The sequence below is a fragment of the Scyliorhinus canicula genome, chromosome 25, assembly GCF_902713615.1.
Source record: "Scyliorhinus canicula chromosome 25, sScyCan1.1, whole genome shotgun sequence".
In the NCBI taxonomy this organism is placed as follows: Eukaryota; Metazoa; Chordata; class Chondrichthyes; order Carcharhiniformes; family Scyliorhinidae; genus Scyliorhinus; species Scyliorhinus canicula.
In genome coordinates this window covers 12,841,376-12,865,231 of record NC_052170.1, presented here as the reverse complement: position 1 = coordinate 12,865,231, position 23,856 = coordinate 12,841,376, and the positions used below count along the sequence as shown (strand labels likewise).

The 23,856-nt window shown below is 53.5% G+C and overlaps 1 protein-coding gene across 9 annotated transcripts in view; it reads right to left on the bottom strand.

Moving 5' to 3' along the window:
• Positions 1–23,856, bottom strand: part of LOC119957052 (dedicator of cytokinesis protein 7-like) — a 179,182-nt gene that overhangs the window by 98,361 nt on the left and 56,965 nt on the right. For all 9 annotated transcript variants that reach the window (XM_038784661.1, XM_038784663.1, XM_038784662.1 and 6 more), the window contains exons 6-14: positions 22,248–22,460; positions 19,525–19,610; positions 17,982–18,048; positions 17,135–17,284; positions 16,901–16,981; positions 8,904–9,060; positions 8,027–8,151; positions 6,866–6,959; positions 4,920–5,082 (exon numbers count right to left, since the gene is read on the bottom strand). In XM_038784661.1, coding sequence (XP_038640589.1) covers positions 4,920–5,082; positions 6,866–6,959; positions 8,027–8,151; positions 8,904–9,060; positions 16,901–16,981; positions 17,135–17,284; positions 17,982–18,048; positions 19,525–19,610; positions 22,248–22,460 — 1,136 coding nt within the window. The remainder of the gene's footprint in view (positions 1–4,919; positions 5,083–6,865; positions 6,960–8,026; positions 8,152–8,903; positions 9,061–16,900; positions 16,982–17,134; positions 17,285–17,981; positions 18,049–19,524; positions 19,611–22,247; positions 22,461–23,856) is intronic.

The window sequence follows — 23,856 nt, the reverse complement described above, 5'->3', positions numbered from 1 at the left end:
GGTTGGAGACTCAGCAGGGGTGAATAAGGTGTTTAAGGAATCTTACAGTAGGCTGTACAGGTCGGAACCCCCACCTGGGCAGGAGGAGATAAGGCACTTCTTAGGGGGGCTGAATTTCCCGAAGGTGGACGGGGGAGCAGGTAGAAGGGCTGGGGGCCCCGATTGGGTTGGAAGAGATAGCAGAGGGTCTCATTACAGTTGTTGGGAACTTGTACTCAAACTGTCTGGCACATTTTCCTATTTTACAACAGTGTCTTCAATTCAATACAATGTCTACAAAGTCAGAAGTGGGGGATGTTCGCTCATGATTGGAAAATGTTCAGCACCATTTGTGACTCCTCAAATACTGAAACAGTCCGTTTCAATATGCAACAAGGTCTGGACAATATCCAGGCTTGGGCTGACAAGTCTTTCGCGCCACACAAACGCCAGGCAATGACGGCCTCCCAACAAGAGAGGATCTAACCATTTTGCCTTGACATTACCGTCGCTGAAATCTCAGCGCCCTGCTGGTTACCGTTGACCAGAAACTGAACTGGACTAGCCATATAAATACTGTAGCCACCAGGACAAGTCAGAGGTTAGGGAGTCTGCACAGAGTAACTCAGCTCCCGACTCCCAAAGCCTGTCCATCATCGACGAGGCGCAAGTCAGGAGTGTGATGGAATAATCTCCACTTGGCTGGATGGGTGCAGCTCCGACAATGCTAAAAATGCTCGATACCACCCACCCAAAGCAGCTCACTTCATTGGGACCTCATCCACCACACATTCACTCCCGCCACTACCAACGCAGTGGCAGCCGTGTGTACCATCTACAACAGTGTTCTTCAAAGTAGGGGGTGCAACCCGTGGGTGGGTCGCGGGCGGGTGTCGGGAGGGTTGCGAAGCCTTCCTTTGCGGCACTCCCGATCGTGCAAATCCCCGCGCAGCAGCAAGTGGCCTTTAAAATGGCCGCGGACATGTAAAACAAATTCGGCCGCATTGTGCGCGCATGCGCAAAACTACGTGCATGTGCGCCGATGATCGGGCGCACGTGCGCAGTGCTGCCGCTATTGTTTTTTTAAACGGTCGCAGCTTTTTGTTTCAAGTTCGGGGGGTTTTATTCATTTAATTTTTATTTATTTTATTATTTTTACAAGTTCGGGTTTTTTAAATTCATTTTATTCATTTATTTTATTCATTTAATTTTTATATTTTTCATTTATTTTATTCGTTTTAGTTTTTTTTTTACAAGTTCAGGGGGGGTTTGTTAAAATTTTACAGGAAAAAAATGCCGAACTTTGGACAGATGGAGGCTCCATACTTTCCGACACCGGGAGGCTTCACCTTCATCCAACAGGTTCCATTGGGGGAGCGTGTACGAGGGCCAAAGGGACCCAAAGCCACTTCCTCCATTTTTATCAGCAGCAAACAAGGTAAGAGAAAATGGTGGGTCGCGCAGGTCGGCCGGCGTGGGTCACTCAGGTCGGCCGGCGTGGGTCGCGCAGGTCGGCCGGCGTGGGTCGCGCAGGTCGGCCGGCGTGGGTCGCGCAGGTCGGCCGGCGTGGGTCGCGCAGGTCGGCCGGCGTGGGTCGCGCAGGTCGGCCGGCGTGGGTCGCGCAGGTCGGCCGGCGTGGGTCGCGCAGGTCGGCCGGCGTGGGTCACTCAGGTCGGCTGGCGTGGGTCGCGAAGGTTGGCCGTGTTGGGTCCAGAATGTCGGCCGTGTTGGGTCCAGAATGTCGGCTGGGTTGGGTCCAGAATGTCGGCTGGGTTGGGACCCGAACGTTGGCCGGTTGGTAAAAAAGGGCCCCCGGAAAAAAAGTTTGAAGAACACTGATCTACAAGATGCACTGCAACAACTCACTGTGATGGAGAGCCCCGCTACCGGCCTTCTGCCGTGCTTTTGAAAACCCACTACAGTAGTGCCCCTTTATAACACGGGTGTTGGGGTCCAAGACCCCCACCCGCGTTGCATCCGAGCCGCGGATATCCACGATGGGGGTTTTAAATTTATTTAAAAATCTATGCTAGCGCTTCCCATTGAGAGTCTACGGGGGGGTGGGGGGAGAGGTCAGACCCCCGTAGACTCACAATGGGAAGCGCTAGCATAGATTTTTAAATAAATTTAAAACCCCCATCGTGGATCTAATTAAAACAGTGTCAATTTCAGCGGCCGGCTCACTTTGATCCGGAGAGGGAAGCTGCTCTCTCACTGAAACAATCAGCCGGCCGCTGAAATTGACACTGCCGGCTGCTCTCTCCCTCCAATCCAACTTTTAAGTTTTAATGTTTCTGATTGGAGGGAGAGAGCAGCGGGCAGTGTCAATTTCAGCGGCCGGCTGATTGTTTCAGAGAGCAGCTTCCCTCTTCGTATCAAAGTGAGCCGGCCGCTGAAATTGACACTGCCCGCTGATTGGAGGGAGAGAGCAGAGAACACAGGAGGAGGTCATACGGGCCTCTGCAAGACCAGCATGGTCTCACATCGCCCCTCCCCTCTGTAGCTGGGGTTCAGGCTGTGGCTGCTGGGGTACAGGCCGTGGCTGCTGGGCTTCAGGCTGTGGCTGCTGGGGTACTGTGGCTGCTGGGGTACAGGCTGTGGCTGCTGGGGTACAGGCTGTGGCTGCTGGGCTTCAGGCTGTGGCTGCTGGGCTTCAGGCTGTGGCTGCTGGGGTACTGTGGCTGCTGGGGTTCAGGCTGTGGCTGCTAGGGTACAGGCTGTGGCTCCTGGGGTACAGGCCGTGGCTGCTGGGCTTCAGGCTGTGGCTGCTGGGGTACTGATTGGAGGGAGAGAGCAGCCGGCAGTGTCAATTTCAGCGGCTGGCTGATTGTTTCAGTCAGAGAACAGCTTCCCTCTCCGGATCAAAGTGAGCCGGCCGCTGAAATTGACACAACTGACAGTTGGGGTCCATAAGCCCCCCCGCGGTATATCGCGAACCGCGGTATTGCGGAGCGCAGTATAACGGGGGACTACTGTATACATTCATGTGCACGCATACACTACCCTTCAATGCTGGCAAGTCCTGTTGTTTGTTTGTGTTTTCCATCTTGCCGGTTCAAAAGTTACACATGTGCAGATCTCTGTGGTTGGGAGATTCCAAGGTCATGGGTATTTCTGAAAGTGTTTTATTACCTTATGGTAGCATTATACTTGTATTTAGATTTATTCTGTGCTTTATGCATATCTAAAATCCGGGTTGTTAATTTGCACGTGATTATACTGATGTATGGTATTTGAAGCATTTATTGTATGTTTTTTTTTGTTTGATTATTTTTGGCTTCAGGTAGAAAGAGACACAGTTTGTACAGTTGATGCAGGGACAGTAGCTCTCACCTGTCAAGCGCTTGCTTTGTGATTAATTGCAAATGCTAGGGGCGCCACGGTGGCACAGTGGTTAGCACTGCTGCCTCACAGCGCCAGGAACCTCAGGTTGAAGTCTAACCTTGGGTGACTGTGTGGAGTTTGCACTTCCTCCCAGTTTCTGCGTGGGTTTCCTCCCGCAGTCCAAAAACGTGCAGATTAAATGGATTGGCCACGCTAAATTGCCCTTTAGTGTCCAGGGATGTGCAGGTTAGGTTAAGGGGTTATTGGGATAGGGCAGGGAAGTGCTCTTTCAGAGGGTCAGTGCAGACTCAATTGGTCGAATGGCTTCCTCCTGCACCGTAGGGATTCTATAATTCTATGAATTGATTGTTATTTTGATCAGTCAAATGTTTTTTTCCGCTGTATTGTAAATTCTTTGCACTGAGATTTGGAGTATAAATAAACATCATTGCATAAAGGTATCTTTGCTTGATCTGCCATTGCGATATTTATAATTTTTGGCCCACCTTTGGGCCTACGTTATCCTCCCCCAAGCCTGGGGTATGACACTCACCAAAGCTCCTTCGACAAGCACCCTCAAAACTTGCTACCACTACCCACCAAGAAAGGCACTGGCATCAGCTGCATGGGAAACACCACCACCTGCTGGTTCCTCTCCAAACCACGCCATCCTATCTCAGAGCAATATCACTGTTCTCAGTGTCGCTGGGTCCAACTCCTGGAACTCCCTCCCTCGCGCCGCTGTGGGCATAGCGGCAACAAAGGGCAGCACGGTAGCATGGTGGTTAGCATAAATGCTTCACAGCTCCAGGGTCCCAGGTTTGATTCCCGGCTGGGTCACTGTCTGTGTGGAGTCTGCACGTCCTCCCCGTGTGTGCGTGGGTTTCCTCCGGGTGCTCCGGTTTCCTCCCACAGTCCAAAGATGTGCGGGTTAGGTGGATTGGCCATGCTAAATTGCCCGTAGTGTCCTAAAAAGTAAGGTTAAGGGGTGGGGGGTTGTTGGGTTACGGGTATAGGGTGGATACGTGGGTTTGAGTAGGGTGATCATGGCTCGGCACAACATTGAGGGCCGAAGGGCCTGTTCTGTGCTGTACTGTTCTATGTTCTAAATGGGACTGCAGCGGTTCACAGGGGCAGCTCAGCACCACCTTCTTCAGGGAAAATAGGGGTGAGAATGGGGACAGATGTTGGTCTAGCCGGCGACACTTCCCATGAAAGGATAAATGAGAGAAAATATTTTTTTTTTTAAATTACTGGCTGTAAGCACTTTAAAGAAGAAAGAAACGGGGAGAAAAAAAAAATAAAGTTACATTGAATATGGCACCTTCCACATCCTCAGGATGCCCTGAAGCATTCATAACCAATGACGTACCTAGACATGTGGTCACTGTTATAGCTTTGACAAGTACAGCAGTCCATTTGTGCTCAGAAAGGTCCCACAGACCTGCTGATACCCTGAGGATGTTGTTGGGTGGATATAACATTAATGGAGTTTGCCACCACTGAACAAAAGGTAGAGAACGCTCTAACCCTGCCCCGCCCCACCCTCTCCCCTAGCAATGGTGATGGTGCCAATAGTACAGCTGAGGTAGACAATGACCAAGGCGGATTGTTACCTGTATGTTGTGTAGGGCATGTTGACCTCCCTTGCTGGGAACTCCAGGATTTCTTTTGTCGGGCGGACTCGAGGATCTGGGTACGGTTTGACGTGGAGCAGCTCAGGAGAGAGGCAGTAGTGTGGGCTTTCAGGAGCTGGAGATATATCGATCTTTAATTGAGCTGTCAATAGAGAAGACATACTTTTAAGATAAACCAAGGAAGTGCAAGAAGTGTGAAGTTACAGACCCTCACTCCTTAAACCCCTGCAGTCTATTTGGATAGATACGCCTACAGTGCTGGATAGAGGGGAATTCCAGGATTTTGACCTCAGCGATAGTGAAAGAACGGCGATTATAGCTCCTTCAGGATGAATGATGGAGCTGTACTCACCCAGGCAAGTGGAGAGTATTCCATCATATCCTGACTTGTGCCTTGTTGATGGTGGACAGGCTTTGGCAAGTCAAGAAGTGAGTTACCCGCCACAGAATTCCCAGCCTCTGTAGTTGATCTGCACCCATCCACGACCATAAACATTCACTCCTCCACCACTGATGCACAGTGGCAGCCATGTGTACCAGCTACAAGATGCTGTGCAGCCACACGCCAAGGCCCCTTCAATAACACCTTCCAAATCTGCAACCTCTACCTCCAGGTGGAACATGGATAACAGATGCATGGGAACACCATCATCTTCAAATTCCCCCTCCAGGTCACTCACCCTCCTGACTTGCTAACAGAGGCAGACATTCAATGAAACACACAGCACTGTGGAGTGCCAGGAGCGCATGCGGTTATTGAGGCTCGAGGCCCCGCCACCGAAGCTAGAACCGAGAGGCGAGCAGAGCAGCAGTCGGGAGGTGCAAAGAAGGTCAGGCAAGCTCTGGCGTAGTGTCTCAGGGAGCAATGGGAGCTGGACAAACCATCAGAGGCCAGCCAGGCAGGGTTGAGTGTGAGTGGGCTGAATTGGGCAGCAATGGTGAGGGTGAGCAGAGGCCAAGCCACAAAGCCAGCAGCAGCAGCCAGCCTGGAGAGCACGCAGTCGTCGAGGCTTGAAGTCCAGCCACCCAGGTGAGAGGCCGAGAGTGGAGCAGAGCAGCAGTTGGGAGGTGGAAAGGTCAGGCTAGCGCCGGCAGTGTCTCCTGTGGAATCGGGGAGATGCGGCCAGTGGGGACGGCGACTCGACCAGAGGCCAGCCAGGCAAGACTGAGAGTGAGAGGGCTGGACAGAACCCAACATTGTCTTTCTTCGTGTTGTTTTTGTTGCTTTTTTGGTGTCAGTCATTTCTCACTCTGATCAATTGCAGTATCTTTTGTGATATCTGACCTGCCTTGGCCATCCACTGATATCATTAGGGGGCGGGATGCCACATCACCAGGGGTCACGGCATGACATGGGATCCCGAAACGAGGGAGAGCGCGGAGCCCCCAAAAGTGTAAGTCTGCCTCTGCTTGGAAATATGTCAGCCATTTTTTCACTGGGTCAAAATCGTAGAACTCCCCCCCCCCCCCTAACAGCACTGTGGGTGCACCTACACCACATGGACTGCAATTGTTCAAGGAGGTGGCTCACCACTATCTTCTGAAGGGTGATTAGGGATGAGCAACAACTGGTGGTCTAGCCAGCGATTACGTGGCTTGGCTTGTTCTGGAACACAAATCTTCCTCCTATTGTGGTCAGGTTCTTTACTGTATCCAGTGCCTTCAGCCATTTCGTTATCTCAGGCGGAATCAATCAAATTGGCTGAGGACTGGGGTTGGTGATGCTGGGAACGTCAGGAGGAGGGCAGAACATATTTAAATGAGGACGAGTCAACGTCAGGTCCAGCAAGCAAATTAACGTTTGTTTCCACAAAATTAGTAAAGTGTCCGTTTGTTCGCTTCCTCATTGCATAAAAACCACATTAGTCGCTTGCTGCCACCCAATACTTGCTTTTTGTATCTTCTACTCTTCAGGGCACAGTTACCTGTCACTGGTCGCAGTCTCCTCAGAACGGACGAGGGCCTCCTCATGTCTGCCAGGAACTTGTACAAGTCTTCATCGCTTAAACGATCCCCTTCCTGATGAAACACAAGGACAATGATCCAATATCATGGCCTCTGCTTGAAAATGGTTTCCAAGACTTCACAATTAGGACATAAAGCTAAGGGCAGCACTGTGGCTCAGTGGTTAGCGTTGCTGCCTCACGGCGCCGAGGTCCCGGCTCTGGGTCACTGTCTGTGTGGAGTTTGCACATTCGTACCGTGTTTACGTGGGCTTCACTCCCAATACCTAAAGATGTGCAGGGTGGGTGGATTGGCCACGCTAAATTGCCCTTTAATTGGAAAAAAAGAATTGGGTACTCGGAATATATTTTCAAAATAAATAAAAAATAAAATAAAGCTATCCTTGACAAGAAATTTGACATCTTAGAGAGAAACCACTGCGGCAGCAAGTTGCTTTGATTAGGTAGCAGGGGGTGGAAGGGGCAATGAAGGTAGCAGATAGCCCAGCATTTCTCCCTTCAACTCACTCACACCACCGTCACCCACACGGCCATAATAGTCAATTCACCCGCATGGTCACACCGTTACTGATGCAACTAAGAACTCAAGTACACAATCTCAGGATTTTGACACAAGTCCCTTCTTGTATTCCACACGGGCACTCGTCCAAGCCAGCCTGGCACAGCAAAACACGCACCAAACCTTCTTCTCGATGTTCACAAAGCTCTAAGCCGGGAGGAAAGGTCAGGAAAGTTTAAGCATCACAAGCCTGCAACAACTGAGGGGGCTAAAGGAGAAGGGAAACCACAGTGAAGTACCTTGCACATTATAAGCCCAGTGGCACTCTTTGCTTCTCAGGTCTCCCATGACATTGCATAAAGAGACTGGAGTCTCAAGCAATGACCTTTAAGTTGCTGAGGTGGTCCTTGCAAGATGTTTTTCAGCTTGAATAATGAAGCCACTTGCAGTTGAAGGGCACGCAGCTTGGGTCATTCAGAAAACAACCTGTGAACTTCAGCCTCCCAAGTGGGCAACTTGCTTTCTTTTCAAGTGGGAAGATAGTTGTATGTAAACCACAATGAGCCACATTTACTTACCTTGGACTATTCTTTTGGGCCTTAATGTCTCTGTTTATCGTTTACCTGTTTGAAGAAGTTGGTGACAGTCAGGGTAGCTGGTCGGAAATTGGTGTAGTTGCAGGTGTCATCGCCAATGCTCATCCGCTCCAACGTCCTTTTCTTCCGGTCTGTCCACGTTCCCTTTCGTTCTGGGAAGAAATCACAATAAGAGGGTAAAAGCCGCTGTTTCCCTTTGCTATAAACCTACTGCCGGTGCTAAATGTCCCCCTTCAGCATTCAACTGACAGCCGAGGAGGCCACATGCCCAGCGGAGTGGTTAGCACTGCTGTCTCACGGCGCCGAGGACCCGGGTTCAATCCCGGCCCCGGGTCACTGTCCGTGTGCAGTTTGCACATTCTCCCCATGTCTGCGTGGGTCTCACTCCCCACAACCCAAAGATGCGCAGGTAAATTGCCCCTTAATTGGAAACAAAAAAGAATTGGGCACTTTAGATTTTAAGAAAGGGCAGGAGATGCATGGGAACATCACCATCTCCACAAATCATCCTGACTTGGAAATAAATCACCACTCCTTCACTATCGCTGGATCAAAATCCTGGAACCCCCTTCCTAACATCTCTATGGGTGTACCTACACTACATGGATTGCTGCGGTTCAAAGGAGGCACTCATCACTACTTTCTCCTCAATGCCACTTTCTCAAGGACAATTAGGATGGGCAATAACTTCTGGTCCAGCCAGCGACATCCACATCCCCTGAACAAACAAACGTACATGCAAAATGCTGCTACTGGAAAGATCCATCCTGAAATTCATGCTGATACCAACGTGCACTTCCTGACAGACCTTTGTCTTGTATTACACAAACTTCACTTAATAGACTCAACTATGAAAGGGATCAGCTTGAGGAGGGCAGAACTGAAACACATGCAAGTATCTCACCACTTTCTGAGTCTGAGCATTCTCGCTCCAGGCTCCCGGCACTGCTCACAATGTTCATCAGGTGGATGGCGGTCCAGGCAAAGGGCATTCGGAATTTGCCCAACTTGTTGCAGAACTGCTCTGCCTGGTTCTTCAACTTCTCCACTTTCTCCTTGTGCTGGGCAGGTGACACAAACAAGGGAAATGCGTGTTCAACAGTATGCTCCAGATAAGCGTTCAGAGAGAGGGAGAAAGGAAACAACGGAAAGAGCGGAGAGAGAGAGACAGCGTCACACAGAGAGGCAGACAGACAGAGACAGGGAGAGACAGCGTCACACAGAGAGACAGACAGACAGAGACAGGGAGAGACAGCGTCACACAGAAAGACAGACAGAGACAGACAGACAGACAGAGACAGACAGAGACAGACAGAGACAGACAGAGACAGACAGACAGAGACAGACAGACAGAGACAGACAGACAGAGACAGACAGACAGAGACAGACAGACAGAGACAGACAGACAGAGACAGACAGACAGAGACAGACAGACAGACAGACAGAGACAGACAGACAGACAGAGACAGACAGAGACAGACAGAGACAGACAGAGACAGACAGAGACAGACAGAGACAGACAGAGACAGACAGAGACAGACAGAGACAGACAGAGACAGACAGGCGGCGTCGGACAGACAGGCGGCGTCGGACAGACAGGCGGCGTCGGACAGACAGGCGGCGTCGGACAGACAGGCGGCGTCGGACAGACAGGCGGCGTCGGACAGAGAGGCAGCGTCGGACAGAGAGGCAGCGTCGGACAGAGAGGCAGCGCCGGACAGAGAGGCAGCGCCGGACAGAGAGGCAGCGCCGGACAGAGAGGCAGCGTCGGACAGGGAGGCGGCGTCGGACAGAGAGGCGGCGTCGGACAGAGAGGCAGCGTCGGACAGAGAGGCAGCGTCGGACAGAGAGGCAGCGTCGGACAGAGAGGCGGCGTCGGACAGAGAGGCAGCGTCGGACAGGGAGGCGGCGTCGGGCAGGAAGGCGGCGTCGGGCAGGGAGGCGGCGTCGGACAGGGAGGCGGCGTCGGGCAGGGAGGCAGCGTCGGACAGAGAGACAGCGTCGGACAGGGAGGCAGCGTCGGACAGGGAGGCAGCGTCGGGCAGGGAGGCAGCGTCGGACAGAGAGACAGCGTCGGACAGAGAGACGGCGTCGGACAGAGAGGCAGCGTCGGACAGAGAGGCAGCGTCGGACAGAGAGACGGCGTCGGACAGAGAGGCAGCGTCGGACAGGGAGGCAGCGTCGGACAGAGAGACGGCGTCGGACAGAGAGACGGCGTCGGACAGAGAGACGGCGTCGGACAGAGAGGCAGCGTCGGACAGAGAGACGGCGTCGGACAGGGAGGCGGCGTCGGACAGGGAGGCGGCGTCGGACAGGGAGGCGGCGTCGGACAGAGAGGCGGCGTCGGACAGGGAGGCGGCGTCGGACAGAGAGGCAGCGTCGGACAGAGAGGCAGCGTCGGACAGAGAGGCAGCGTCGGACAGAGAGGCAGCGTCGGACAGAGAGGCAGCGTCGGACAGAGAGGCAGCGTCGGACAGAGAGGCAGCGTCGGACAGAGAGGCAGCGTCGGACAGAGAGGCAGCGTCGGACAGAGAGGCAGCGTCGGACAGAGAGGCAGCGTCGGACAGAGAGGCAGCGTCGGACAGAGAGGCAGCGTCGGACAGAGAGGCAGCGTCGGACAGAGAGGCAGCGTCGGACAGAGAGGCAGCGTCGGACAGAGAGGCAGCGTCGGACAGAGAGGCAGCGTCGGACAGAGAGGCAGCGTCGGACAGAGAGGCAGCGTCGGACAGAGAGGCAGCGTCGGACAGAGAGGCAGCGTCGGACAGAGAGGCAGCGTCGGACAGAGAGGCAGCGTCGGACAGAGAGGCAGCGTCGGACAGAGAGGCAGCGTCGGACAGAGAGGCAGCGTCGGACAGAGAGGCAGCGTCGGACAGAGAGGCAGCGTCGGACAGAGAGGCAGCGTCGGACAGAGAGGCAGCGTCGGACAGAGAGGCAGCGTCGGACAGAGAGGCAGCGTCGGACAGAGAGGCAGCGTCGGACAGAGAGGCAGCGTCGGACAGAGAGGCAGCGTCGGACAGAGAGGCAGCGTCGGACAGAGAGGCAGCGTCGGACAGAGAGGCAGCGTCGGACAGAGAGGCAGCGTCGGACAGAGAGGCAGCGTCGGACAGAGAGGCAGCGTCGGACAGAGAGGCAGCGTCGGACAGAGAGGCAGCGTCGGACAGAGAGGCAGCGTCGGACAGAGAGGCAGCGTCGGACAGAGAGGCAGCGTCGGACAGAGAGGCAGCGTCGGACAGAGAGGCAGCGTCGGACAGAGAGGCAGCGTCGGACAGAGAGGCAGCGTCGGACAGAGAGGCAGCGTCGGACAGAGAGGCAGCGTCGGACAGAGAGGCAGCGTCGGACAGAGAGGCAGCGTCGGACAGAGAGGCAGCGTCGGACAGAGAGGCAGCGTCGGACAGAGAGGCAGCGTCGGACAGAGAGGCAGCGTCGGACAGAGAGGCAGCGTCGGACAGAGAGGCAGCGTCGGACAGAGAGGCAGCGTCGGACAGAGAGGCAGCGTCGGACAGAGAGGCAGCGTCGGACAGAGAGGCAGCGTCGGACAGAGAGGCAGCGTCGGACAGAGAGGCAGCGTCGGACAGAGAGGCAGCGTCGGACAGAGAGGCAGCGTCGGACAGAGAGGCAGCGTCGGACAGAGAGGCAGCGTCGGACAGAGAGGCAGCGTCGGACAGAGAGGCAGCGTCGGACAGAGAGGCAGCGTCGGACAGAGAGGCAGCGTCGGACAGAGAGGCAGCGTCGGACAGAGAGGCAGCGTCGGACAGAGAGGCAGCGTCGGACAGAGAGGCAGCGTCGGACAGAGAGGCAGCGTCGGACAGAGAGGCAGCGTCGGACAGAGAGGCAGCGTCGGACAGAGAGGCAGCGTCGGACAGAGAGGCAGCGTCGGACAGAGAGGCAGCGTCGGACAGAGAGGCAGCGTCGGACAGAGAGGCAGCGTCGGACAGAGAGGCAGCGTCGGACAGAGAGGCAGCGTCGGACAGAGAGGCAGCGTCGGACAGAGAGGCAGCGTCGGACAGAGAGGCAGCGTCGGACAGAGAGGCAGCGTCGGACAGAGAGGCAGCGTCGGACAGAGAGGCAGCGTCGGACAGAGAGGCAGCGTCGGACAGAGAGGCAGCGTCGGACAGAGAGGCAGCGTCGGACAGAGAGGCAGCGTCGGACAGAGAGGCAGCGTCGGACAGAGAGGCAGCGTCGGACAGAGAGGCAGCGTCGGACAGAGAGGCAGCGTCGGACAGAGAGGCAGCGTCGGACAGAGAGGCAGCGTCGGACAGAGAGGCAGCGTCGGACAGAGAGGCAGCGTCGGACAGAGAGGCAGCGTCGGACAGAGAGGCAGCGTCGGACAGAGAGGCAGCGTCGGACAGAGAGGCAGCGTCGGACAGAGAGGCAGCGTCGGACAGAGAGGCAGCGTCGGACAGAGAGGCAGCGTCGGACAGAGAGGCAGCGTCGGACAGAGAGGCAGCGTCGGACAGAGAGGCAGCGTCGGACAGAGAGGCAGCGTCGGACAGAGAGGCAGCGTCGGACAGAGAGGCAGCGTCGGACAGAGAGGCAGCGTCGGACAGAGAGGCAGCGTCGGACAGAGAGGCAGCGTCGGACAGAGAGGCAGCGTCGGACAGAGAGGCAGCGTCGGACAGAGAGGCAGCGTCGGACAGAGAGGCAGCGTCGGACAGAGAGGCAGCGTCGGACAGAGAGGCAGCGTCGGACAGAGAGGCAGCGTCGGACAGAGAGGCAGCGTCGGACAGAGAGGCAGCGTCGGACAGAGAGGCAGCGTCGACAGAGAGGCAGCGTCGGACAGAGAGGCAGCGTCGGACAGAGAGGCAGCGTCGGACAGAGAGGCAGCGTCGGACAGAGAGGCAGCGTCGGACAGAGAGGCAGCGTCGGACAGAGAGGCAGCGTCGGACAGAGAGGCAGCGTCGGACAGAGAGGCAGCGTCGGACAGAGAGGCAGCGTCGGACAGAGAGGCAGCGTCGGACAGAGAGGCAGCGTCGGACAGAGAGGCAGCGTCGGACAGAGAGGCAGCGTCGGACAGAGAGGCAGCGTCGGACAGAGAGGCAGCGTCGGACAGAGAGGCAGCGTCGGACAGAGAGGCAGCGTCGGACAGAGAGGCAGCGTCGGACAGAGAGGCAGCGTCGGACAGAGAGGCAGCGTCGGACAGAGAGGCAGCGTCGGACAGAGAGGCAGCGTCGGACAGAGAGGCAGCGTCGGACAGAGAGGCAGCGTCGGACAGAGAGGCAGCGTCGGACAGAGAGGCAGCGTCGGACAGAGAGGCAGCGTCGGACAGAGAGGCAGCGTCGGACAGAGAGGCAGCGTCGGACAGAGAGGCAGCGTCGGACAGAGAGGCAGCGTCGGACAGAGAGGCAGCGTCGGACAGAGAGGCAGCGTCGGACAGAGAGGCAGCGTCGGACAGAGAGGCAGCGTCGGACAGAGAGGCAGCGTCGGACAGAGAGGCAGCGTCGGACAGAGAGGCAGCGTCGGACAGAGAGGCAGCGTCGGACAGAGAGGCAGCGTCGGACAGAGAGGCAGCGTCGGACAGAGAGGCAGCGTCGGACAGAGAGGCAGCGTCGGACAGAGAGGCAGCGTCGGACAGAGAGGCAGCGTCGGACAGAGAGGCAGCGTCGGACAGAGAGGCAGCGTCGGACAGAGAGGCAGCGTCGGACAGAGAGGCAGCGTCGGACAGAGAGGCAGCGTCGGACAGAGAGGCAGCGTCGGACAGAGAGGCAGCGTCGGACAGAGAGGCAGCGTCGGACAGAGAGGCAGCGTCGGACAGAGAGGCAGCGTCGGACAGAGAGGCAGCGTCGGACAGAGAGGGCAGCGTCGGACAGGGAGGCAGCGTCGGACAGAGAGGCAGCGTCGGACAGAGAGGCAGCGTCGGACAGAGAGGCAGCGTCGGACAGAGAGGCAGCGTCGGACAGAGATGGCAGCGTCGGACAGAGAGGCAGCGTCGGACAGAGAGGCAGCGTCGGACAGAGAGGCAGCGTCGGACAGAGAGGCAGCGTCGGACAGAGAGGCAGCGTCGGACAGAGAGGCAGCGTCGGACAGAGAGGCAGCGTCGGACAGAGAGGCAGCGTCGGACAGAGAGGCAGCGTCGGACAGAGAGGCAGCGTCGGACAGAGAGGCAGCGTCGGACAGAGAGGCAGCGTCGGACAGAGATGGCAGCGTCGGACAGAGAGGCAGCGTCGGACAGAGAGGGCAGCGTCGGACAGAGAGGCAGCGTCGGACAGAGAGGCAGCGTCGGACAGAGAGGCAGCGTCGGACAGAGAGGCAGCGTCGGACAGAGAGGCAGCGTCGGACAGAGAGGCAGCGTCGGACAGAGAGGCAGCGTCGGACAGAGAGGCAGCGTCGGACAGAGAGGCAGCGTCGGACAGAGAGGCAGCGTCGGACAGAGAGGCAGCGTCGGACAGAGAGGCAGCGTCGGACAGAGAGGCAGCGTCGGACAGAGAGGCAGCGTCGGACAGAGAGGCAGCGTCGGACAGAGAGGCAGCGTCGGACAGAGAGGCAGCGTCGGACAGAGAGGCAGCGTCGGACAGAGAGGCAGCGTCGGACAGAGAGGCAGCGTCGGACAGAGAGGCAGCGTCGGACAGAGAGGCAGCGTCGGACAGAGAGGCAGCGTCGGACAGAGAGGCAGCGTCGGACAGAGAGGCAGCGTCGGACAGAGAGGCAGCGTCGGACAGAGAGGCAGCGTCGGACAGAGAGGCAGCGTCGGACAGAGAGGCAGCGTCGGACAGAGAGGCAGCGTCGGACAGAGAGGCAGCGTCGGACAGAGAGGCAGCGTCGGACAGAGAGGCAGCGTCGGACAGAGAGGCAGCGTCGGACAGAGAGGCAGCGTCGGACAGAGAGGCAGCGTCGGACAGAGAGGCAGCGTCGGACAGAGAGGCAGCGTCGGACAGAGAGGCAGCGTCGGACAGAGAGGCAGCGTCGGACAGAGAGGCAGCGTCGGACAGAGAGGCAGCGTCGGACAGAGAGGCAGCGTCGGACAGAGAGGCAGCGTCGGACAGAGAGGGCAGCGTCGGACAGAGGGGCAGCGTCGGACAGAGAGGCAGCGTCGGACAGAGAGGCAGCGTCGGACAGAGAGGCAGCGTCGGACAGAGAGGCAGCGTCGGACAGAGAGACAGTCGGACAGAGAGACAGTCGGACAGAGAGACAGTCGGACAGAGAGACAGCGTCGGACAGAGAGGCAGCGTCGGACAGAGAGGCAGCGTCGGACAGAGAGGCAGCGTCGGACAGAGAGGCAGCGTCGGACAGAGAGGCAGCGTCGGACAGAGAGGCAGCGTCGGACAGAGAGGCAGCGTCGGACAGAGAGGCAGCGTCGGACAGAGAGGCAGCGTCGGACAGAGAGGCAGCGTCGGACAGAGAGGCAGCGTCGGACAGAGAGGCAGCGTCGGACAGAGAGGCAGCGTCGGACAGAGAGGCAGCGTCGGACAGAGAGGCAGCGTCGGACAGAGAGGCAGCGTCGGACAGAGAGGCAGCGTCGGACAGAGAGGCAGCGTCGGACAGAGAGGCAGCGTCGGACAGAGAGGCAGCGTCGGACAGAGAGGCAGCGTCGGACAGAGAGGCAGCGTCGGACAGAGAGGCAGCGTCGGACAGAGAGGCAGCGTCGGACAGAGAGGCAGCGTCGGACAGAGAGGCAGCGTCGGACAGAGAGGCAGCGTCGGACAGAGAGGCAGCGTCGGACAGAGAGACAGCGTCGGACAGAGAGACAGCGTCGGACAGAGAGGCAGCGTCGGACAGAGAGGCAGCGTCGGACAGAGAGGCAGCGTCGGACAGAGAGGCAGCGTCGGACAGAGAGGCAGCGTCGGACAGAGAGGCAGCGTCGGACAGAGAGACAGTCGGACAGAGAGACAGCGTTGGACAGAGACAGCGTCGGACAGAGAGGCGGCGTCGGACAGAGAGACAGTCGGACAGAGAGACAGCGTCGGACAGAGAGGCAGCGTCGGACAGAGAGACAGTCGGACAGAGAGACAGTCGGACAGAGAGACAGTCGGACAGAGAGACAGTCGGACAGAGAGACAGTCGGACAGAGAGACAGTCGGACAGAGAGACAGCGTTGGACAGAGACAGCGTCGGACAGAGAGACAGCGTCGGACAGAGAGACAGTCGGACAGAGAGAGACTGTTCTTCTCTGAATAGTGCTATGGGATCTTTAACACTCAGCTGAACTGCTGGAACAGGCTGGTGAGGGAGGGTCCTCCGACAATGCAGCATTCTAATTAGGGGACCACAGGGGACAGAGCCTTGAACCAATCAGCTCCTGAATCTAAGGTAAATGATACAAACTGACATATGCTGGAAAGAGGGTCTGGAAGCAACAATGAAATACTGTACAAAATGTGTCTAATGTTAATGTAAGCAGTTAGGAACCATCTATATTGCATTCCATGGCATCATACAGCAACAGAACATGAGGGCGGGAAAGCTTTGATTTGTTTTGGTTCAATTCTTGACATTACTACTCAGCTAAAAACATTAATATCAAAATAAGATCAACAAATTGGAGCAGGATTAGACCATTCAGCCCTTTAGAGCCTGTGCCATCATTCAGCGTGAAAGCAGCTGATCCTCTACCTCAACTCCATCTTCTCTCACCGTAACCATATCCCTCGATTCCCTGAGTATTCAAAAAGCTACCAATCTCAGTCTGGGAGACATTCGATGACTGAGCATTCACAGCTCTCTGGGGTAGAGGATTCTCAGGATGCACAACCCTCCGTGAAGATGGCTGACCTTTTATAATGAAACTGTAAACCCAGCCAGAGGAAACATCCTCTGTTAGGCCCCTTAAGAATTCTGAATGTTTCAATTAGGTCACACGTATCCTGAACATACAGATATATAAATATAAAACTTTTAGGAGCCGATGAATTATAGTAAGAATTCTCTAGAGTGAATGATGATCAGACAGGCATGCATTCAGCTTACCTTGGAAGAATCAGACTCCTTCATAACCATGTAGGGTTCAGCACACTCCCCAATGTCACCCTGCTGCAGAACCTTTTCAAGCTACACCAGGGAGAAGGACAAAGTGAGAACCATTTCTGGTCAAATACACCAGGTAAGATCAGCAACTTCGAAGGGGGGTGAAAATGTATGGTCAATGGCAATGAGGGGGATTTAGAAAATGATGGGTACTTCACAGGGAAGCTCCCTCCTTACCTTAATTACCAGGAAAATGTCAGTGGAAGGATATGTTATGGAGAAGATGGTAGACCTGGCCAACGTCGATATTGCAACATGGGGAATGTGAGGGCGGAGCAAGCCCTTCATTTGTTCAGAATTCAAATCAAAATAGAAGTTTTCAGAAATCTACAGTGAACAGCAGAAAGAAAACGCTGTTAGTTTATTCAAAGGACTGGTCCAAGCAGCTTCATCCCAAACAGTAGCTAACCTCAAGGAGGGACTACCGTGGACAAAAAGTGGTTGCGATACAGAGGCAATAAACTCCATGTGGCAATGTACAATAAAGGCTACAATATACTGAAACACCTGATCGAAACCTGCAGCTGGCATGCATCTCGCGTTGCCAGTTACACTAGGTACTTTTTGTGGCAATCTGACTTTAAGCGTCCCGGTTACAAGCTAATTTCCCACATTTGGGTGGACGTTGGCATTTTCCAGCATTGCTTGCCTGAGGCTTCGCCAGTTGCGGGCTAGCCCCATTAAGTCAGGGCTCCCCACATGAGCAGCAGCAGCCTGTCTCAAAGCAACAACTGACAACATCCCCAGAGCAAAGCTTCAAGACAGCTGAAGATAAAGCAACTCCGTGATGCCGGTATAGAGAAGATTGCTTACATTAGAAGCCAGATAATGAGTGATCATTTCCCAGTTGATGAGGGATCAGGAACATAATGGAGGCCATTAGTGGATATAAAATCCTATAACAACATTCCTTTGCTCAGCAAATACTATTTTCCATCATCTTAATAGAGCCACCTGTCACTCTCACACAGAATAAAATGTGAAAAACATAGATGAGGGAACACATGTTGGAACAGTCACATACCTTTTTCTTTTCCTTCACATCGTACAGGGCAAGAACCCCAAATATGGGCTCAATTTCAATTTCAAACCTTTGATTAAAGAGAAAAAAACAATTTCATCATGCACAGTACCACAGAATCCTTACAGTGCAGAAGGAGGCCATTTGGCCCATCGCTTCTGCACCGACTCTCTGAAAGAGCACCCTTCCTGTGCCCACTCCTCCACCCTATTCCTGTAACCCCACCTAATCTGCACATTAAGGGGAAACTTTTTATCATTGCCAATCCACCCAACTGGCATTTCTTTGGGCTGTGGGAGGAAACCGGAGCACCCGGAGGAAACCCATGGGGAGAAAGTGCAAACTTCGCACCAACAGCCGCCCAAGGCTGGAATTGAACCCGGGTCCCTGGCACTGTGAGGCAGCAGTGCTAATCACTGTGCCACCCTATGCAGAGGCAGGCATTTTGCTACTGCGCTGAATGTACAGCCAGAGTCCCCTTGCATTAGCAGACACCCGATCAAACACCAACACAGATTTGTAAGAATTTGAAGCCCTTCTTATCCTGCACAAATCAAAGCAGTATTCTTTCAGAAAGGATCAAACATACCCTTATCTGCCCACATTACTAAGTGTGTTAATAGCGAATTTAATGTTGCTCAGTCTGTTAACAGTGAATTTAAGCACATGCAGGATTGTAGGAAATACACCATCCAAGACAGCATGGAACTGCTCTCTCCCATACAACAGGAGCTTGGGCTATCTCAATCCAGATTCTAGAACACAAAGCCTCAACGTGCGCAAAGGCCACAGCGGCTTGAGAGGGAGACAAACGTTATTGACCTTTTTTCTTCTGAAACTGGGTTTGAGGCACGTTGTTGAATTTGTTGGAGGCTAAATCTAACCTCCTCTACACCTTCCCTAGAAATGGCCGATGTCAACGTCGGTGGTAAATAAAGGAAACTAATATATCCAAATACCGTCATCTTTCAACTTGACGAGCAAACGTTCCTGAAGAGAAACTGATAGGTTTACTTGAATCCAAATAGAGAATGAAGACACTTTGAGGAATGCTGAGCAACAGGGGGAGTGCTCCACTTCCATTGATTCACTCATTCAACAGCAATTAGATATGGGTGGAGGGTAGGAAATAATTGGTCAGGGCCCCCACACCACTCACTATACAGCAGCTCCAGCAAATTCTAGTAATTAAAGTACGGGTGGAGCTTGCTTGGGAAGTATCTAGCATGTGGGTGTTGGGCAAAGACAGCATTAGGTTCTGCCAAAAAGCTGCTAACTTTCACTGCCCTGCATTCGCACCCAAAGAGATGTTGAACCTTAGAATGAGGCAACATCTTCAGACGAGCAAACGAAGGAAGCAAACAGATATGGCTTATCTGGCCTGTGCCATGCTGTTATTATTGGAAAGGCAAAAAAAAATTCTTGTGGGGATCATCTGACTGAATGCTGGGTGAAATATCACAAACAATACCCCGGTTTTCACTTCAGGTTTGTCATTGCAGTGTTAATGTAAGCCTACTTGTGACAATAATATTATTGTACTCACTTCAGCGACAGGCATTTTACAAGAATTCTTTGTCCGAAATGTTCTTTGGGGACTTCGGGAATACTGCATCGTTCAACCGCTTCATCCTGTGAGTGGGAAAGTACAATCAGCAAGTGAGCCCAGAAAACACTTCATCACTTTTTAAAGCAACAGAGATTAGTGTGGCAAATAATGGCTGCATCCATTGCCTGTTCGCTATCTGCAAAGTCTATTTGTACGCCAAGGCATCACTAATTACCAATAAAATACCCAGTGTCTCCCGTTTTCCAGCAGGATTTAGTATAATGGTTATGCTCTTACCATCGATGCTCAGATCGACAGAGAGAGCAGAGTTTGAGGCTCAACAATTATGACAAGAACCACGGAGCAAACCAGGTGGAGATTAGAAATGAGGGGGCATTCCTGATCAGTGAAATGCTGGCTGCATTTAGAAGTTAGTAATGAGAAGTATTCATCCATCACATCGGGCTTTGTATTGTGCAGAATTATCATCCAATGCCAACGATTGCATAGATGACAGTGCCTCTCAGCCATCCTGTTTCAAAACAGACATAATGACATTAAACCGGGCTTTTAGGTGCCACGGACAAGATACTATCAGCAACTGAGGGTCCGCATCGCTATATTTAATTAATCAATGAAGGGGGAAAGTAGCTGTCTCCTCAAAGTTTTTTTTAATATAAATTTAGAATATCCAATTCATTTTTTCCAATTAAGGGGCAATCTAACGTGGCCAATCCACCTAACCTGCACATCTTTGGGTTGTGGGGGTGAAACCCAAGCAGACACGGGGAGAATGTGCAAACTCCACACGGACAGTGACCCAGGGCCGGGATTCGAACGCGGGTCCTCAGCGCCGTAGGCAGCAATGCTAACCACTGTGCCACCGTGCCGCCCTCTGTCTCCTCAAAGTGACTGTGACCTCAGGGAAGAATCATAGAATCACTAGAGTGCGGAAGGAGGCCATTCGGCCCATAAAGTCTGCACTGAACCTTTTGAAAGACCACACTACCACGGCCCAATGCCCCATCCGATTCCTGAAACCCCCACCCTCAGTGGCAATTTATCATGGCCAATCCACCCAACCTGCACGTCTTTGGACTGTGGGAGGAAACTGGAGCACTCGGAAGAAACCCACGCAGGTATGGGAAGAAAGTACAAACTCCACACAGGTGGGAATCGAACTCGGGTCCCTGGCGCTGCGAGGTAGCAGTGCTAACCACTGCGCCACCATGCCACCAAGGTTAGTGTTCAAGTGTTGGAAACCTCACTTGTGGTGGTCATGAATGGGGCCATGAATGCCAAGCACAGCATATGGTTGCTATGTTGAAAGACCCTCACTGGCAACAACATCTGAAATGACAAGTAGGAGGCTCCCTGGCTACTGATCAGTGTTACCTGTGGAAAGTTTCACAGCATTTTCTGTGTAGCGAAGGACAATTTCTATCCGCCACAAGGTGGTGCCAAAATTCCAAATAGTTACAAACTTGGGACTCAGACCAACATGTGCATTATTCAAAACATCAGATAGCAGGAAAACAAAACTCAAAGGTGTGTAGAGCAGTTTAAGAAGTGACATTTTTGACGATTTCAGTTTCCTTTATTTGTTTTAACGCTCCGTACCCTGCCACAGATCACACTCTGGGCCTGAAGCTCCTAACTTTACTGTTGCTAAATTAGCTGCTGGGGTGTGCAAGAAGGTGGCCTTGGAATATTTCCTGCCCTTCAGCTTCTGCCCCACTGAAGAAACATTTCACCAGTGATCTGCACTTTCCTAACACCTTGCTTTGAGATCAGGATTGAGGCCACATGCGCTTCTCTGACTATTTAATTGTGAATTATGGCAGAAATCAAAGCTCTTGCTTCATCCTTCAAAGAGGGATGGCATCTTCCAAGTAAAAGACGTGCAGGTTAAGTCGATTGGCCATGGTAAAATTGTCCCTTAGTGCTCAAAGGTTAGGTGGGGTTAATGATTTATGGGGGAGTGGGCCTAGGTAGGGTGCTCTTTCAAAGGGTTGGTGCAGACTCGATGGGTCGAATGGTCTCCTTCTGCACTGTAGGGATTCCATAAAGCTAGGGAGGAATAACAGCTGCTTTCAAAACACCAATCACACAGGCTAGACAGACTGAGTGGAAAGATTTTAATGGAGTAGCTCCCTCTGGTCAATACGCTCCCATTAAAATGAACTAACAGGAAATTACTGACTTTCAAGTGGGACTTGATGGTGATCAAAGACCCCGATGGCTCAGGGGGTAAATAACCATCGCCAAACTGAGCCACGTGGGCCAGAGATCCCAAGAAATAACCTTCTCCTGTGCTGAGACTGATCTTAGTCAGTCGAACACTTCAGCTGCCCTCAGTGACCTCCGGTTTTGGGGGGTCCCTCAGGAGAGGGGGGGATGAAACAAACCTGCATAACTGCAATTTCATGGAATCAGCATCGCACAAGAGGCCGCCACTGCGCCCATAGAATCTGCTCCAACTTCTCCTGAAAGCATTCCAGCCCATTCTTCTCGCTCCGCATCCCTTCAATTTTTATCTTAGAAATATTTATCCAATATCCTCTGGCAAGCTGCAGTGGAATCTGGCTCCATCATGCTGTCAGTATTTGTCAGCAATCTGGTCGCAGAGTTTAAAGGGATCAAGTGTGCAGAGATTGGCCATTCTCATTTATACAGCCCCCCCCCCCTCCCCCACACCAACTCTGAAACAATCGCTTTACCTCATCTGGTGGTGGGAAGAGTGCCAGCACCTCCCTGTGTCGATTCTCTTTCCTCTGCTCCCCATTGCGCCTGTCCACTTCCTCGATGGCTGTGCGCTCCAGGAGGCTGGGCAGCAGCACGTCAGCGGCGGAGTTCTTCAGGTCAAAGATACTGGAGGCCCAGCTACCCCGTGGCGTGTCGTCCAAAGACACTGATCTTCGCTTCAACTCATCCTACCAGCAAAAGAGGAACATGTCATTGGCAGCTTTTATTTATCAAGTCTTGCTCCTCATTCCCACCTCCCCCCCCCCGCCTCACCATCTTCAAGCATCCTTCCCTACCCCAGGGAGTAGGCGAAACAATGATTTTTAAAAAGCCAGACAACAGTATCTAGGAAGAAAGGGTAAACGTTCACATTTCAGGCAACAGCACTGAGGATGTTTAAATCATAGAGTCATATATTACACAACACCATTTAGCCTTCTGTGCCTGTACTGTGCCTTGTAACGGTTATTCAATCCGTCCCACTCCCTTACCCTTTTCACGTCGTTATGCAAATTTTCAGATATTATCCAAATCACTTTTGAAAGCTAGGCCTGAAACATCAGCGCTGTTCCTTGCTAAGTGCTAACCGACTTCCACAGGTTTAACAGGATATATTCCACTTGCAACTGAATGATTTGCCATGAGTTTAAATTCCAACCGCTGCAGTATTTTGTTTCCTTGAAACACACCCATGTGCACTTGGAATCTGGAATAAAAGAATGCTCAAAACACATCAAGACTCAGCCTCTCTGGACATCCTTCATAAGTGCAACAGGATACCAATTACAGTACCAGACGTGGCCCAGTCCAGCACGTTCTTGCACATAGAAGTCAAAACCCACAGGATACCCAGCACACACCAAAAGCTACCGCCCACTGGCCACGTTCCTCACAAACCACACCTGGGGCAGCACACCAGACCCACCGACATCAGGAAAACACACCCACCTCAACCGAGGGGATTCAACCACCGAAGTGAAGAAGAACCATTAAGACACCTATTAATTTGGCAACTTTGGAGGGGGGCCGATTCTCCCCCCAGATATAAGGGAACCCCTCCCCTTTAATCCAACAGACCGAAACAGGGCCCGTAATGACATGCTACTCCCCTAGGGGAGGAAACCCCAATTAACCAAGGAATGTTGGACACAGACCAACTCTGCATGCCATTTCAAGAAGGATACATGGGGACAGAGTAGCGCTGTCTCAACAGGGACAAAGACACTACCTCCCCATGGAAGTCCCACGACAACGAGGAGGGCACTCCGGAAACCACTACATAAGAGCATTTGGAGGAGGGCGCCTAGCTCTCCCATCAAGCCAACCCCTAACCTGAAGGGCTCGAACAATGCAGAGAGGTAACATCCAGACTCTCACTTCAGCAACTCAAGTAAGGATCAACCGACCACATCCAGACCCTTGCCATCACTTATTGCCCCCTACTCCAACAGTTCCAGAAACGCCAACCACAAGGAAATATTGACAAGGCGATAAGCACTCAAATTCAAAGCAGCAATAAAACAAAAGCACAATAAAAACTCAATACAATTAGCCCTAACTGGGAGCTTTCTTCGACCTAAGTGA